The sequence below is a fragment of the Colobus angolensis genome, unplaced genomic scaffold (assembly GCF_000951035.1).
Source record: "Colobus angolensis palliatus isolate OR3802 unplaced genomic scaffold, Cang.pa_1.0 Scaffold15, whole genome shotgun sequence".
NCBI lineage: Eukaryota > Metazoa > Chordata > Mammalia > Primates > Cercopithecidae > Colobus > Colobus angolensis.
The window spans coordinates 10,245,690-10,261,726 of record NW_012114599.1 but is presented as its reverse complement, the minus strand read 5'-3'; the positions used below and the strand labels follow the sequence as shown (position 1 = coordinate 10,261,726).

Sequence of the window (16,037 nt, the reverse complement as noted above, 5' to 3'; positions counted from 1 at the left end):
GGGGTCTTGCTATGTTGCATGAGCTGGTCTCAAACTCCCAAGCTCAAGCATTTCGCCCGTCTCGGCCTCCCAAAGTGCTGGGATTACAGGCTTGAGCCACCGTGCCCGGCCTGTATTCTTGATAAAGACAGAGTTTCACCATGTTGGCCAGGCTGGTCTTGAACTCCTGACCTCAGGTGATCCACCTGCCTCAGCCTCCCAAAATGCTGGGATTACAGGCGTGGGCCACCCACCTGGCCTCAAATTTTTAATAGCTAGGATATTGGCAGAACAGCAAAGGCTTAAAACCTCTTTACTATCAACTTTAAACATTATTTAGTCTTAAGGAAACCACAATGAATGAAAATATTTTTTTCTGTAACATTTGTTTTCTGCCAGGTAAAATGTCTAGGATTCAGGTGTGTCTTCTGAAGGAAAACCAGAACTTGAAAGGCACTCCTGTCTTTCTCTTGGTCTGGCTCCCTGGACACCTCACTTGAAGGAGAGAGTTGTTTAGAACTGGCCTCATGTGTGTGCTACAGGGGGGGCCCACCATGCAGAGGTGGATAGGATGCAGTTTACAGAGGATGGAGAACATGGGCTAATCTCTGTAAATGAGCATCTCTAGGTACATGCTGCCCTTTGTGTTTCTTTCCTTTTGTTGCCTCTGGGACTTTTGGAAGGCCTTGTTCACAGTTCCTGATCTGTATCAGCTGGGTTACAGGCATTGAAGGAAAGGGTAGCACAGCTGTAAACCCAAGCAGAGAGCTGGAGCTGTGAAGGGAGAGCAGCACCCAACTCCCTCGAGGCAAGGCGAGGTCCGTGACAGATTCCCAGGGAGACAGTGATTAGGGGAACCAGGAGGCCAGCGGGGGCAGCTGACACTGTGCACCCTCCCAGGCCAGTGTAGGGGGGAATCCGGTGAGGTTTTTCTTTTTTTTTTTGAGATGGAGTCTTGCTCTTGTTGTCCAGGCTGGAGTGCAGTGGCATGATATTGGCTCACTGCAACCTCTGCCTCGAGGGTTTAAGGGATTCTTCTGCCTCAGCCTCCCAAGTAACAGGCACCCACCGCCACACCAGGCTAATTTTTGTATTTTTAGTAGAGACGGGGTTTTGCCATGTTGGCCAGGCTGGTCTCGACCTCCTAACCGTGTGCTCCGCCTGCCTCGGCCTCCCAAAGTACTGGAATGTTTTTATTTATTTAGTTTTTATTATTATTTTGAGACAAAGTTTCGCTCTGTTGCCCAGGCTGGAGTGCAGTGGCACAATCTCAGCTCACTGCACCTCTGCCTCCCAGGTTCAAGCAAGTCTCTGCCTCAGTCTCCCAAGGAGCTGGGATTACAGGCGCCCGCCACTATGCCCGGCTAATTTTTGTATTTTTAGAAGAGACAGGGTTTTGCCATGTTGGCCAGTCTGGTCTCAAACTCCTGACTTCAAGTGATCTGCCCACCTCGGCCTCCCAAAGTGCTGGGATTACAGGCGAGAGCCACCGCGCCAGCTGAGATGTTTTTAAAAGGCGAGTGTCCTTTTACACACAATTCACACTGTCTTTCAGATTGCTGCCTCAGCAATCTTTATTTAATTTCTTTGTTGTTATTTAAGTATAAGCTGCATTGGGCTTGGTTTGCAAACATTTAATAGTAAAAGGTAAAATGACCCATGTAATCAAAATATGGATACCTGGAGATTTTGGATACACAGAACTGATTTAACATTTCATCTTCTTGATTAGTTTGATTTTTCTCTCCCAAAAAACTCCTATTTTAACTATGAAAAGGTTGGGAAAAGCCAACACTTTTTTCCTTTATGGGAAACATGCTAATGAGAAGACAGATGACTGAAAATTAGATTGAAGATGAAAGATTAAGCAAACGCAAAATCTGCTAGCTGTGAAAATTGCTAGCCTCTGATAAATTGGAAATTACCAACTTGGTTTATTATTAGGCAATGTTCGTCTACTTACTTATTTTAATAATATTAAGGACCTTCTATGGGTCAGATACTGTTTTAGGTGCTGGGTTTACAAGGTGAGAAAAAGCCCTGAACCAAAACAAACCTATTTCCATGGAGTTTATGGTTTAACTTCAAAGTTTTCTGAAAGCAAGTGAAGGACAGTCACCTGATAAACTGCAGAATTAATATTTGTCATAAGAGTCACCGTACTGTTCTGCAATACTGGCCCATTGGATAGAATTTGTTTCCCAGATGTCTGGGTTTCATTCCTTTGTAGCTGGCAGATCTTGGTTTTGAGAAAAAGCCTAGGAAAGGCAGACTTAGGTGCCTGCCGTGGGTGAAAAGATGGAAGAGTCAAGTTACCTTTATTGCACATGTGGAGGCTACAGAAAGGCACTTGGATTCCTTTGCAGTGCTGGCAAAACTCAGTCCTGTTGGAATCAGCGTTTTATTGTACAAAGTTGTTCTATTATGGGTATACGATCTTGTGGGTGGTATATCCAATCAGAGCAGCCAAACAGTTGTGTAACAATTTGATTCAAGTGTGGTTGGAATAAGATTTTGTAATAATAATCTTGATATTTTCATAGTTCTATGGTTTTATTACATCCATTACCAATATTTATTAAGCTAGACAAATACAACTACACCAGTACAAACGAAAGGTCTTGGTGTCCACCTTGTCTCACTTTGAAAGGCAGACAAACAAAAACAAAAAAGAAATTCTTTTTATAGCACTTTAACTTTTGAGTGGAAGTACCTGCTGGCGTCTGCTGTTTCTTCCTTCGTTACGCGCTTTTCTTTTAATTTGGTCCTCGTGAAAAGATTCAAAGTAGGAGCTCTCCAGCAGTTGGGAACAGGTTAATCTGTCATCTGGATTCATGTTCAGACACCCCTTTGGAGGAACAGAATCGCAAAGAAGATATTAAGGGAGGGGCTCATTTTGTTACCATGCCCACAAACTGAGTAATAACTTGTTAGGATAAATATGGGTTTAGAAAATCTTCAAGTTTGTGTATTATCAAGTAGTTGGAGCTTGCTAATAGGATTGCTCTTCTTTTTGCTACTTCAAGGTCTTTTGAGGGCAGAATGAATACATGGTCAGTGTCTCTCTGAAAGAGGCTGCCTGTAGATCCAGTGTTCCCACCAATGACATTTTAAAATCACTACTGAAAGCAAATTGCAGCAGTCTACAGAGTGTAGTCCCTGGACTAAAAACATCAGCATTGCAGGAACTTGCTAGAAATGCGAAGTCTTGGGTCCTACACCCTGCCTGCCAAAGGGAATTGAAGCACTGGAGGTGGGGCCCGGCAGTTTGTGTTTAACAAGCTCTCTGGGTGATTCCGATGCCCATATGCTCAGGTTTGAGAACATCTGGGTTAAGGAGATGGCTGAGGAAGTGAGAACCTCAGTCATGAGAATGAACCTGAAACAAGGAGAAATGAATGGACTATATGTTCATATAAAAATAACTACAGGCAAAACAGAAAAGGTGACATTATGACCCTTCTATATTTGAGACCATTAGAAGCCTCCAGGTCGGCTTCTGAGAGTGGGGAAGAGTATCACAGCAGAGGGGGCTGTGGGGGTCCTGACACAAAGAGGTTTTCTCTGAGAAACACTGATACTCCAGCCAGACAGTGGGACTTTGCCCATCAATAAACACAGATTATGATCCATAAACAGCAGCTTTAAGCCAGACCTGGTGGCTATTGCCTGTAATCCTAGCACTTTGGGAGGCCAGAGGTCTAGACCAGCCTGGGTAACATAGTGAGACCTCATCTCTCCTACATTTGCATTTTTAAAAGGAGCAGCTTTACAATACACAGATGACCTGAAAATTATTGCCTTCCATCCATAAGAGAGAAATAAGGCTCACCACCATCACAAACATTGTTTTGAGACATTCTGAATCCCAGACAATTGCATTGCCTGAGGCTGCCCCGGCCAGGCACTGCTCTGTGGTGTCTGTTCCTCCCTGACCCCAGCTGACCTCAGATCTCTGAGATCCCTGAAGCTGCCTGCCCCTAAGCAGTATCACCTGGCCCTTGGCAAGGGATCTGATTAGTCCTGTTCTTCAAGAAACAATCCTGCTCAGCAAAACTAGACTTACCTGTCGCTCCATGTCTACTGCCTGGTCCAAGCAAATGACCCCTAATTAATGACCCATGCCATATATCAACTCCAGCTGCTGAAGCATTCTCCTCAAACTCTAATACTGTCAGTAAAGTATTAGGACAGAAAGACTTTTTTTTTTGTTTTTTTGAGACAAAGTCTCATTCTGTCTGTCAGCCAGGTTGGAATGCAGGGGCGCCATCTCAGCTTACTGCAAGCTCCGCCTCCTGGGTTTGAGCGATTCTCATGCCTCAGCCTCCCAGATAGCTAGAATTACAGGCATGCACCACCATGCTGAGTACATTTTTGCATTTTTAGTAGAGACAGTTTTACCATGTTGGCCAGGTTGGTCTCGAACTCCTGACCACAAGTAATCTGCCCGCCTCGGCCTCCCAGTGCTGGAACTACAGTCATGAGCCACTGCAACCTGCCAGAAAGACTATTTTGAATACAAGCTGTGATAGTCTCTATTTCTTTATCACTCAATTCTGGTTTTTGCTTCCACTGTTCCATTAAAGTGGCTCTTGTTATTAACACCTCTGACCTCTACTTCCATATCCTTCAACCGATCATGTATTTTGAATTCTGTCTCCTCAATAGTATTAGACACTACTGAACAAGCCCTCCTTGAAACTTTGTTTCTCTTTGGCTTCTCTAATCTCTCACTTTCCTTGCTCCTCCCTCCTGGCCACTCCTTTTCAAACCAGCCTTTGCTAGTTCACCTTCTTCTCCACTATGGTTGGATAAAGTTCCTCAAGGCCAAATCCTAGCCACCCCTTTTTTTCTCATCTATTCTTGGTTTCTAGGTGATCTCTTTGCTGCCGATGGCTTCAATTATCAAAGTTTACCGAGATTTCCACATCTACAATTCCATTCCAGACCTCCCCTAGGAACTCCAGACCTGCAGGCGCAACTGCTTACTTAACATCTGTCTCAAGGTCACTGTTGTGGGTTGAATTGTGTCGCCGCAAAAATATATACATTGAAGTTCTAACTCCCAGTACCTCAGAATGTTACCTTATTTGGAAATAAGGTCTTTGCAGAAGTAATTTATGAAGACAAGGTCATAATGGCTTGGAGTAGACCCCCTAACCCAATTATAATTGGTTTCCTTATAAGAAGAGGGAAGATGGTATAGACAGACACATAGAGTGAATGCCGTGCTATGACGGAGGCAGAAATTGCAGTTACTTTGTCACAAGCCAAAGAATGCCTGGGGCTACCAGAAGCTGGAAGAGACAAGGAAAGACCCTTGCCAAGAATTTTCAGAGAAAGCCCGGACCTGCCAATACCTGAAAAACCAATACAGGCACTGTATCCTTGCCACCTCTTCTACGTTATTCCCCATGTATCAGTCATAATTAAGTCCGATCAGTTTTCCTTTCAAACATATCTTGAATTTATTCACGTTTAATTTAATTTAATTTAATTTAATTTTAGAGATGAGGTTTCACTGTCGCCCAGGCTAGAGTGCAGTGGCACAATCATGGCTCACTGTGGCCTTCAACTCCTGGGCTCAAGCAATCCTCCCACCTTAGCCTCCCAAGTAGCCGGGACTAAAGGCAAGTGCCACCATTCCCGGATGATTTTTATTTATTTTTTGTGTTTTGTAGAGATAGGGTCTGACTTTGTCCAGGCTGGTCTCAAATGCCTGGGCTCGAGTGATTCTCCCGCCTTGGACTCCTAAAGTGCTAAGATTACAGGCATAAGCCACCATGCCCAGCCTCATTCACTCATTCATATTTTTATATGGGCTTTCAAAACTATTGAAATCTAGTCCATCACTAAATACCTATGAATTTTCATTTTAAAGAACATTTTTAGATTCTTAGAAGACACTACTAATGCTGAGCTCCCTCCATGGAGTCTGAGCTGGAACAATGTCCTGCTTGATTAGTTCTGAAGCACTGAGATGAACTGAGTAGAATTGAGGCTTCTGAGTCTTTGCCTGCCTGGATTAATAACTTTCTGTGTATCAAGAAGCTGACGAATTAATCAGAGGTGTTCCCTGTAGACATGCTCCTAACCCAGAAAACGTCTTGAAGATGGGAGATGAGAAATCAAAACTGTAAAGGGCAAGTCAGGATCCTTTTCTTAAGTCCAAACTTCAAATTTCACAGAAAATGCTCTAATAAAATTTCTAATAGTCTATAGTCTCCTTCTTGATGACTAGCTTAAGCTGATATAGTGATAGGATAGTCATGACTATGGAAATATATGAGTAATAAATAAGAAAGATTGTGCTCATGGTCTCATTTTAAACCTAATGAAGAGAACACAAAAGACCTGCCATAGATTGGCTACTGCATGCCACTGCTCTCCTTGACTCCGCCATTGCCCAATACGTCATCCACCTGAGCAGTTCCCTGCATAGGTTATGATTCGGTCCCATGAGATAAACACCAGTTATGGCAGCCAGTACTTATTTGCTGTTAAAGATGTCCTGGGCTGGGTACAGTGGCTCACACTTGTAATCTCAGCACTTTGGGAGGCCAAGGTGAGTGGATCATGAGGTCAGGAGATGGAGATCATCTGGCCAACATGATGAAACCCCGTCTCTATTAAAAATACAAAAATTAGCCCAGTGTGGTTGTGCGCACCTGTAGTCCCAGCTACCCGGGAGACTAAGGCAGGAGAATTGCTCGAACCCAGTTGGCGGAGGTTGCAGTGAGCGGAGAACTCCAGCCTGGGCGACAGAGCAAGACTCTGTCTCAAAAAAAAAAAAAGGATGTCTCAATTGCAAAGATTTAAAGTATTCTTTCACCCACCATGGGGCAGGAGTCTATAAGATAGGGTGTGGCCCATGAAACAGCACAATCCTTGATGCACTGAGAGGATTCTTGGGCCTTACGTTGATACTTACGGGTCTAAATAAAATAGTTGAGTAACAAACATAGCTTCATCTAAAAGCTTAGGCAGCCAACCAGGGCTCTTCATCTTTGGAGATGAGGACGGGGAACTTGTCCTACATCTTGCAGTTTTCATGCCCCAGAGTTGCCTTCGAGGGAACCACAGGTTGTCTCTGGCTTCCATCTGAGAATTGGTTGGGCTTGCAGTGCTTGATGCCTCCCTCCTCCCTTGCAGGTTTTGCTAAATTGCAGGTGGGTCAGAACCACCTGTCAAGAACAAGGTCAGGGAATTGGGCTTCTAGGACAGGACCTGCTGAGTGCTGGATGAAGGCAGGTCTGGGCAGTAAGACAGAACAGATGGCAGCTGAGGTCAGGTGGAGCAATGGTATGGGGAGTCCGAGAGCACAGGGGTATCTGGCTCTGACTCTCAGGAGGACTCAGGTTGAAGCACTCCAGCACTCTGGATAGCACCATGGCAGTGATCAGCACTCCCACAAAGGGTGGTCTACAAAGTTGACTCTAGGTCATCCAAATGGCCCCGCCGTCTAGATCAGATGAGTCTTAAACTGAGTTGTTTATCATAATCACCTAAGGGCATGTTTAAAGATACACATGCCAAGGTCCCACTCATGAAAATTCTCCTTCTCAATCTGAGGCTAGATACCAGAATCCATATTTTTCAAAAGCTCCCAGGCCATTCAGATGAATAGCCGCATTTGGAAGACACTGCTGTAGACCGAACTTAATTGACTGTTAAAGATAGATACCCTCTCCAGTATCCTCATACCCTTTGTCCAATGAGCTTTTGGTATATACAATGGATGGCAGGGTCACACACCTTCTAGTGTCACTTCATTTGGTCAAGCATGAATGGCAGACTAGGCAGAGATAAGTTTCTTCTGCTTTTTATTTGAATCTGTCCTTGGTTTGACCATCTCTCTTAGGCCTAGTGCGGGAGCTAGGTCTGGTGTCTACATGGCTCTGATTTTGCCTCATCTACTAATGTTAATAGATATGTTAGAACAATGACTGCTTAAACCACTGATGTCCCTTTAACTGGAATTATTTTACAGTTCTTTATCATTTTCAATGACTACATCCTATTTTGGCATTATTTAATCCACTGTCCACCCCTCCTCAAATTACCAGCTTCAGTCATTACAATTTATAGCTAATAAGAGTTATAATTGATTCTTCAGTACCTTCATGAAGTTCAGAGCTACAGGATGAGCATCTGAGAACTCTTCCTCAAGAGTTTCCTGAAAAATAAAGTTAAAACATTCAATATTACATAACAACAAAGTAATTGTGTGTGTGTCTGTATGTGTGTGTATTTAGAGACAGGGTCTCCCTCTGTCTCTCAGGCTGCAGTGCAGTGGCATGATCATAGCTTACTCTAACCTTGAACTTCTGGGCTCAAGAGATTTTTACACCTCAGCCTCCTGAGTATCTAGGACTATAGGTGCTAATTTTTATTAGCCTCCTGAGAATCTAGCACTATAGGTGCACACCCAGCTAATTTTTAGTTTTTTTGTAGAGATGGGGTCTTGCTATGTTGCATGAGCTGGTCTCAAACTTTTGGCTTCAAGTGATTCTTCTGCCTCAGTCTCCCAAAGTGCCGAGATTATAAGGGTGAACCAGCTCACCTGGCCTATATTTTGAATATATGAGTAATAACAACACTTTAAAGAAAGACTCTCTAGTAGGTTAGATAATTCATTTTAAATATATTTTTTAAAAATCATGCTTTTATATAATTGTACACTGTAAAGATCTGAAATACATAAAATGAAGTTATTTTCTTAATTTCACAATGTCTTGCAGTTGATGCTGGGTAAATGTGGGTCCCAAATGCTCTCATCTGAAATCCTACAACAGTGCCGTAAAATCTGTGCCTGATCTACTTCTAAGGATGTTTTCGAGTATCCGCGAAAATACCTTGGACTACATGCATAAGAACACTACAGAAACCAAAAGAATGAAAAACACAACATTCAGAATGATGAGGAAAGAAGGGGATGGAGATGCCTGAAAGATAACGGTGGGAAACTTAAGACACTTACATTTGTTGTAGTTTATTCTTTAAACACATGTTATATAAATATTCCTTTGTAACCTTTAACCTTGCAGTTCGACCTTTAACCTTGTATTACATTTGTTAAAGGTTTTAACAAAGACAATAAAAAAGAAAACCAGTATATAAATCAAGATATTATATGAAATAATTGATTTAAAATGAACAGGGTGTCTAAAGATGGTTGGGAACATTTGGAGCTCAGGTTATTTGGACAGTTCACGCCTATCATAGATCATGATCTGCCTTCTCAGAGTTTTTTCCATCCGCACATGGTTCTGACTCCAGCACAGCTGGAGTGTGGACACATGCTTTTCCTGGCAGTTTTTTCTTTTATAGGCAGATTCTGGACCATCTGGAGCTTTAAAGAGCATAGCCTGAACTTAGGTAACACACACAGGAAGTCAATGTCTTCAGAGAGTCAGAGAGAGAGTCAAGTGGTCATTGATATGTTTTCAAATAAAGGCAAAGACCATTGCAAGAGTAGAGAGATGATCCCTGTGATTTGGAGTTTAATGAGTACAATGGGGATCATTTTGTAAAACAACCACCCGTGTAAAAATATATGTTGTGAAAAAAGCTTTTGATTGATATGAGTTTTGTTTTACAAGCCGAAAAAATTTTTAAATGCATTTGTGTCAAAATGAAGAAGACTACTATAAGTAGTCTTTAAGAGAATATAACTATTTAAGGGAAAATTCTCCTAAGGCTTTGACCAATGGATTAAAAGTATGTCGTATCTAAGACACTAAATATACTTTCACTTTAAATTTAACATTAATTTTTGAATAGTTAAGACAAGTAAACATTTAAAGCATTTTTCCTGGCTCATTGTAATGTAGTTTTTATATAGTTTCTTCAATATGTGAGATATGGTTTGGCTGTGTGTCCCCACGCAAATCTCATCTCAAATTATAACCCCCATGTGTCGAGAGAGGGAGGTGATGGGATCATGACGGGGGTTCCTCCATGCTGTTCTCATGATAGCAAGCGAGTTCTTACAAAATCCGATCGTTTCAAAAGTGGCAGTTTTCCCTTGTGCCCTCACCTCTCCTGCCGCCTTGTGAAGAAGGTGCCTGCTTCCCCTCCTGCCATGATTGTAAGTTTCCTGAGGCCTCCCCAGCCATGCAGGACTGTGAATCAATTAAACCTCTTTCCTTTATAAATTACCCAGTCTCAGGGAAGTTCTTTACAGCAGTGTGAAAACAGACTAACACACTGTGTCAATATGTCACAAGGAAAACAGAAGCCCAAACCACAAATACTAAAAAAGAAACAGCCCGGGCATGGTGGCTCATATGAGTAATTCCAGCATTGGGGAGGCTGAGGTGGGAGGATCACTTGAGTCTCAGAGGTTGAGGCTGTAGTGAGCCATGACCTTGCCACTGCCCTCCAGCCTTGGCGATAGAGTGAGACATCATCTCTAAATAAATAAATAAGAAACAACTACCTCTTTAAAGAAAGCAGCAACACAAGTAATAAAATATTCAAGATAGAGCAGTTTACCGTATCTTCTGGTTCAGGTATACTGATGCTGTGGAAAAACCGGTTACTTTTAAAGATTGATTGATGTCTTGGGATTAATTTTCCTGTAAAATACAAACCACATAATTCATCATAAATTTGGTAAAGAATAATCAAGTGTTTAAATGGTTAATGCCTGAAGGCCAGGTGTGGTGGCTCACACCTGTAATCCTAGCACTTTGAGAGGCCAAGGCAGGTGGATCACTTGACGTCAAGAGTTCAAGACCAGCCTGGTCAACATGGCGAAACCCCATCTTTACTAAAAATACAAAAATTAGCCAGGCGTGGTGGTCAGTGCCTGTAATCCCAGCTACTCAGGAGGCTGAGGCAGGAGAACGCTTGATCTTGGGAGGCAGAGGTTGCAGTGAGCCGAGATTATGGCACTGCGCTCCAGCCTGGGTGACAGAGCAAGACTCCATCTCAAAACAAAAACAAAACAAACAAACAAAAAAGACAAAAAACAGGGTTAATGCCTGAAGTGCAGGTGTGAAAGAAATATTGTGCCTGATTGGTCCCTCCAGAGATGAGAGGAATGGGATTCTGCAGACGTATGCCTTCTCAGGTAACAGCGGTTCTCCCAAACCAGTCTCTTCGTCACATGTGGTCATCATTCAGCCTCCATCAAAAGGTGAAGACTGGGTGCGTTGGCTCACGCCTGTAATCCCAGCACTTGGGGAGGCCAAGGGAAGTGGATCACAAGGTCAAGAGATCGAGACCATCCTGGCTAACACGGTGAAACCCTGTCTCTACTAAAAATACAAAAAATTTGCTGGGCGTGGTGGTGCACACACCTATAGTCCCAGCTACTTGGGAGGCCGAGGGAGGAGACTCGCTTGAATTTGGGAGGCAGAGGTTGCAGTGAGCCGAGATCGCACCACTATACTCCAGCCTGGTGACAGAGTGACAGTCCGTCTCAAAAAAAAAAAAAAAAAGGACAAGGTGAGAGAATGGTACTACGGTCTTTACACACATTATCTCATTTAATCTCATAAATGAGATTTGATGAGACTTCATCTCATAATCTCAAGACAATAGTTGTTATTTATTTATTTATTTAGAGACAGGGTCTCTCTCTGTTGCCAAAACTGGTGTGCAGTGGCACAATCATGGCTCACTTCAGCCTCGATCTCCCAGTCTCAAGCAATCCTTCCACCTCAACCTCCTGAGTAGCTGGGACTACAGGTATGCGCCATCATGTCCAGTCAATTTTTAAAAATTTTTTGCAGATATGGGGTCTGTCTATGTTGCCCAGGTTGGAGTAGTTGCTATTTTAAATCCCTATTGTTCCAATGAGGAAAATGAGGTTCAGAGAAGTGTAATAACTTGTCCAAGATCACACAGTAACCTAACAGATCCAGGATTTAAACTCAGGTCTGTAATGCAAATTTCCAGAATCTTTTCAAGGAATGAATCAGACAAAGTGTGGCCTGTAGTGGTACTCTACCCCACATTTTTCATGCTGCAGAATTTTCCATAATATGTTGGAACTGAACAGGGAACTGTCCAGCAGCCATGCTGCCAGGAGAGCCTGTGGGAAGGAATTAACAAATTCTCATTTTATGTGTAGAGGTATCATTTTCTTTGCATCTATGCTGTTGACATGAAGCTGTGGCTCACTTTTCAGGTTATGCTGACACATAATGAAAGCTCACGAAAGAAACCCTTGGAGTCCCATTCCTATTCTGCACTTACCTGGCTATGCAACTTCAGGCCAATCATGGAAGCTCCCTAAGCCTCTGTTTCCTCATTTATAACATAGGCACAATTAAAAACATTGTAACTTCCTTAACAGGTTTTTCTTAAGACTGAAAAAGATGATGTGTATGAAAGTAATTTGTAAATTCTAAAGTACTATACAAAGAAGATGTGTTAACATTATTCGAAATTTCAGCAGCCACTCCTAATCAGGAAGTAAAATCAGACTCTTAAACCCTTGGGCAGGGGTCTGCCAAACTATGGCCTGCAGGCCAAATCTGGCCTAGCGCCTGTTTCTGTACAGCTTGTGACCTCAGAATTGGTTTTACATTTTTAGCAGATTTTTAAAAGTCAAAAAAGATTTTTTGATATTTTGTTGCATGTGAAAACTAGAAGAAATTAAAATTTCTGTGTCCATAAAGTTCTGTGGGAATACAGCTGTGTTCATTTGTTGACATGCTGTGTATGGCTGCTTTTACACTACAATAGCAGAGTTGGGGAATTGCAACACAGACTGTACAGTCTGCATAACCTAAAATATTTACCATTTAGCTTTTTATGGAAACAATTTGCTGATTCCTGCTCTAGAATAAAGGGGGGAAACCTCTTTTACAGTGGACAGAAATTGCACTTGATCGAATATCTTACAGTAGGCTCTCAGCAGCTGACTCATATCCTTATCCCTATCTTAGTCTGATATGGAAAGTAAATGTATAGTTTATTCCATGGCTAATTGACTTTTCCTGGAAAGGGGCCTGAGCATTCCCTGAGAGGAGTTAGGGTTCTACATGTTTAGAAAAGGATTGGGCTTTGGCTACAACCCAGACCCCAGAACAACCATCCTGAGTTGTTTGAAGAAGCAATCAAACTCTTGTTTTTTCTATGTATGTATGTATTTATTTATTTATTTATTGTAACATATGAATGCTATGAATGCTATAACAATTCAGCAACTGTCACCATAAAATGCAATTCATACCTCGTGTTCTGATTAACAGATAAAGTTGGTCCAAATCTGATTTTCCAGGCCACAGTGGCTGGCCTGTCAGGAGCTCTGCAAAAACGCAACCAACAGCCCATATATCTACTGAAGAACCATACTGAGTATCTCCCACCAGAAGTTCAGGAGCTCGGTACCATCTCGTGGCTACATAATCGGTGTAGGCATCTCCTGGAACTGCAAATGCATCAATCAGATCAGGTAAGTCAATTCTCCCAGCATGTGAACTGCTCCCAAGAACACATCAGGCATTCAGCCTTCAATAACCATCAGAGGCCATGATACTCTTAACAGTTAAGGCAGTGAGGCACTAATTGAGGAAACAGTTACTGTGCATTGAGATAGTAAATTTGACATTCAAGAGCACTTGAGGTAATTAACATCTGTTATTACTCCAAACTGGGGCAGTGGGTGGTGTGGTAGTGATGGGGGGAATGAGAATTTCTGGAGTGTGACTTTAAGTCGAAACTGCATTGTTGGTTTCCATTTTATCATCAGCATGGTGGTTGTTGTGCGTTGAATTGCGTCCCCTCAAAAGACAGGTTGAAGTTCTAATTCTTGGTACCTGTGAATGTGACCTTATTTGGAAATAAGGTTTTTGCAGATGTAATTAATTAGTTAAGATGAGGTCATACTAGATTAGGGTGGACTCCAAATCCAGTGACTTGAATCCTTACAGGGACACAGAGACACGGAGAATGTCATGTGATACTGGAGGCAGAGACTGGAGTGACGCAGTTGCAAGCATAGGAATGCCAAGGTTTCCCACATCCACCAGAAGCTGGGATAGAGGCCGGGCATGGTGGCTCACGCCTGTCATCCCAGCACTTTGGGAGGCCGAGGTGGGCAGATCACTTGAGGTCAGGAGTTAGAGACCAGCCTGGGCAACATGGCAAAACCCTGTCTTTACTAAAAATACAAACATTAGCCAGGCATGGTGGTGTGTGCTTGTCGTCCTAGCTACTTGGGAAGGTGAGGCAGGAGAATCACTTGAACTTGTGGAGGCTGCAGTGAGGCGTGATCGCGCCACTGCTCTCCAGCCTGGGCAATAGAGTAAGACTCTGACTCACACATATACAAAAAAGAAGCTAGGATAGAGACATGGAAGGGTCCTCTCCTAGAGCCTTCAGAGGGAATGTGGCCCTGCTGAAACCTTGATGGCAGATGTCTGGCCTCCAGAATTGTGAGAAAATAGATTTCTGTTGTTTTCAGCCACTCAGATTGTGGTAATGTATCATGGCAGCCCCAGGAAACTAATGCAGCACTAGACAATTGCATAAATTAATTTTTCTATCCAAATGTGTTACTTAGGACCCATGGTGACAAAGACCTCAATTTGACTCCTTGTACTATGTATATGAGTCCTCTGTGGTATGTGATAGACAGAAGACAGACAGCTGGGTGCACCCTCACTGCCCAGCCCTGCCCTATGCCACAGGTGTGGAGTGCCGGGACCCAAGACACCTGCCTCCAAGTGGATGGAAGCCAATCCCAGAATCATCACATGACCCTGAATGATGAGGAGCCCTACAAATGCATTACAGAGGAGGAACAATTGGAAAGCAGCCCGGCTTGCAGAGATGAGGTAATGGGCAATTCTCCTTAGTAAAGTCATCGGGTAGCCCCAAAGACGCTGCCACAAAAGGCAGCTCAGAAAATAGTGGCTGCAGCTCTGGTCAGAGAACAGTCCTCATACGAGTGGGAAAAGGAAATAATCTTACTTGCTCATTGCTCTTTTATAAAATTATATAAACTTTTAAAGGATTAAAAATCAATAAATACCATAATGGAAATTTGCAAAATGGAGAATAAGAAGGAAAATAACAACCACTAGCAATTGTCACTATTTACAGGCTATGTCAGCTGTTTTATTTGTTTGGAACATTTTTCAACTTAAAAGTCATATATGCTCACTGCAGAGAATATGAAAAAATGCATAAGAAAACAGAAAGAAGGTAAATAAACCCAAAGTTTTGCCACCCAAAGGTATCTTGTGTTAATCTTTTGGTGTATTTCGTTTGAGTCTTTTTCTTATTTACAGCATAGTTTTGAGTGCTTTTTCGGAGGCAGGGTGATGCCGTCTCCCAGGCTAAAATATAGTGAAACAATCATAGCTCACTATAGCTTTGAAATCCTGGGCTCATACGATCTTCCTGCCTCAGCCTCCTGAGTAGCTGGGACTATAGGGGCTTGAAACCATGCCTGGCTAATTTAAAAAAAAATAAAAATAAAAAAATAAAATTTTTTTTATTTTTGTAGATGGAGGTCTCACTACGTTGCTCAGGCCGGTACAAGTACTTTTGATCATACTACATATAAAATTTTGTGTCCCGATTTTTTTCATTGAATTCTATGCATTTATCATGTTATTATAAACTCTTCCTAAATTTGAGTTTAATGGCTGTGTAACAGCTTACCAAGTGCATACGCCAGGATTTACTTTACCTTTCCCAAATTGTCCAATCTTTTGTCACTATAAATAACACCACATTATTTTTCAATAATCCCTGCACAAAACTTTTTCTGTATTTAGAATTATTTCAAGGCCCAGCACAATAGCTGACGCCTATAACCTCAGCACTTTGGGAGGCCAAGGCAGGCAGATTGTGTGAGCCCAGGAGTTTGAGGCCAGCCAGAGCAACATGGTGAAATCTTGTCTCTACAAAAATAAAAAATAAAAAAAATCAGCCAGGCATAGTAGCATGCAGCTGTGGTCCCAGCTACATGGGAGGTTGAGGCAGGAGGATAGCTTGAGCCTAGGAGGCTGAGGCTGCAGTGAGCTATGATCATATCACTGCCCTCCAGCCTGGGCTACAGAGCGAGACTCCATCTCTTTTTTTTTTTTTTT

At 42.5% G+C, this 16,037-nt stretch overlaps 1 protein-coding gene across 1 annotated transcript in view; it reads right to left on the bottom strand.

The window, feature by feature from the left end:
• Positions 1 to 2,511: 2,511 nt before the first annotated feature.
• Positions 2,512 to 16,037, bottom strand: part of CDKL4 (cyclin-dependent kinase-like 4) — a 55,163-nt gene continuing 41,637 nt past the window's right edge. Inside the window, exons 5-8 of the mRNA XM_011935934.1 lie at positions 13,169 to 13,366; positions 10,477 to 10,559; positions 8,099 to 8,155; positions 2,512 to 2,827 (exon numbers count right to left, since the gene is read on the bottom strand). Coding sequence (XP_011791324.1) covers positions 2,672 to 2,827; positions 8,099 to 8,155; positions 10,477 to 10,559; positions 13,169 to 13,366 — 494 coding nt within the window. The 3' untranslated portion in view covers positions 2,512 to 2,671. The remainder of the gene's footprint in view (positions 2,828 to 8,098; positions 8,156 to 10,476; positions 10,560 to 13,168; positions 13,367 to 16,037) is intronic.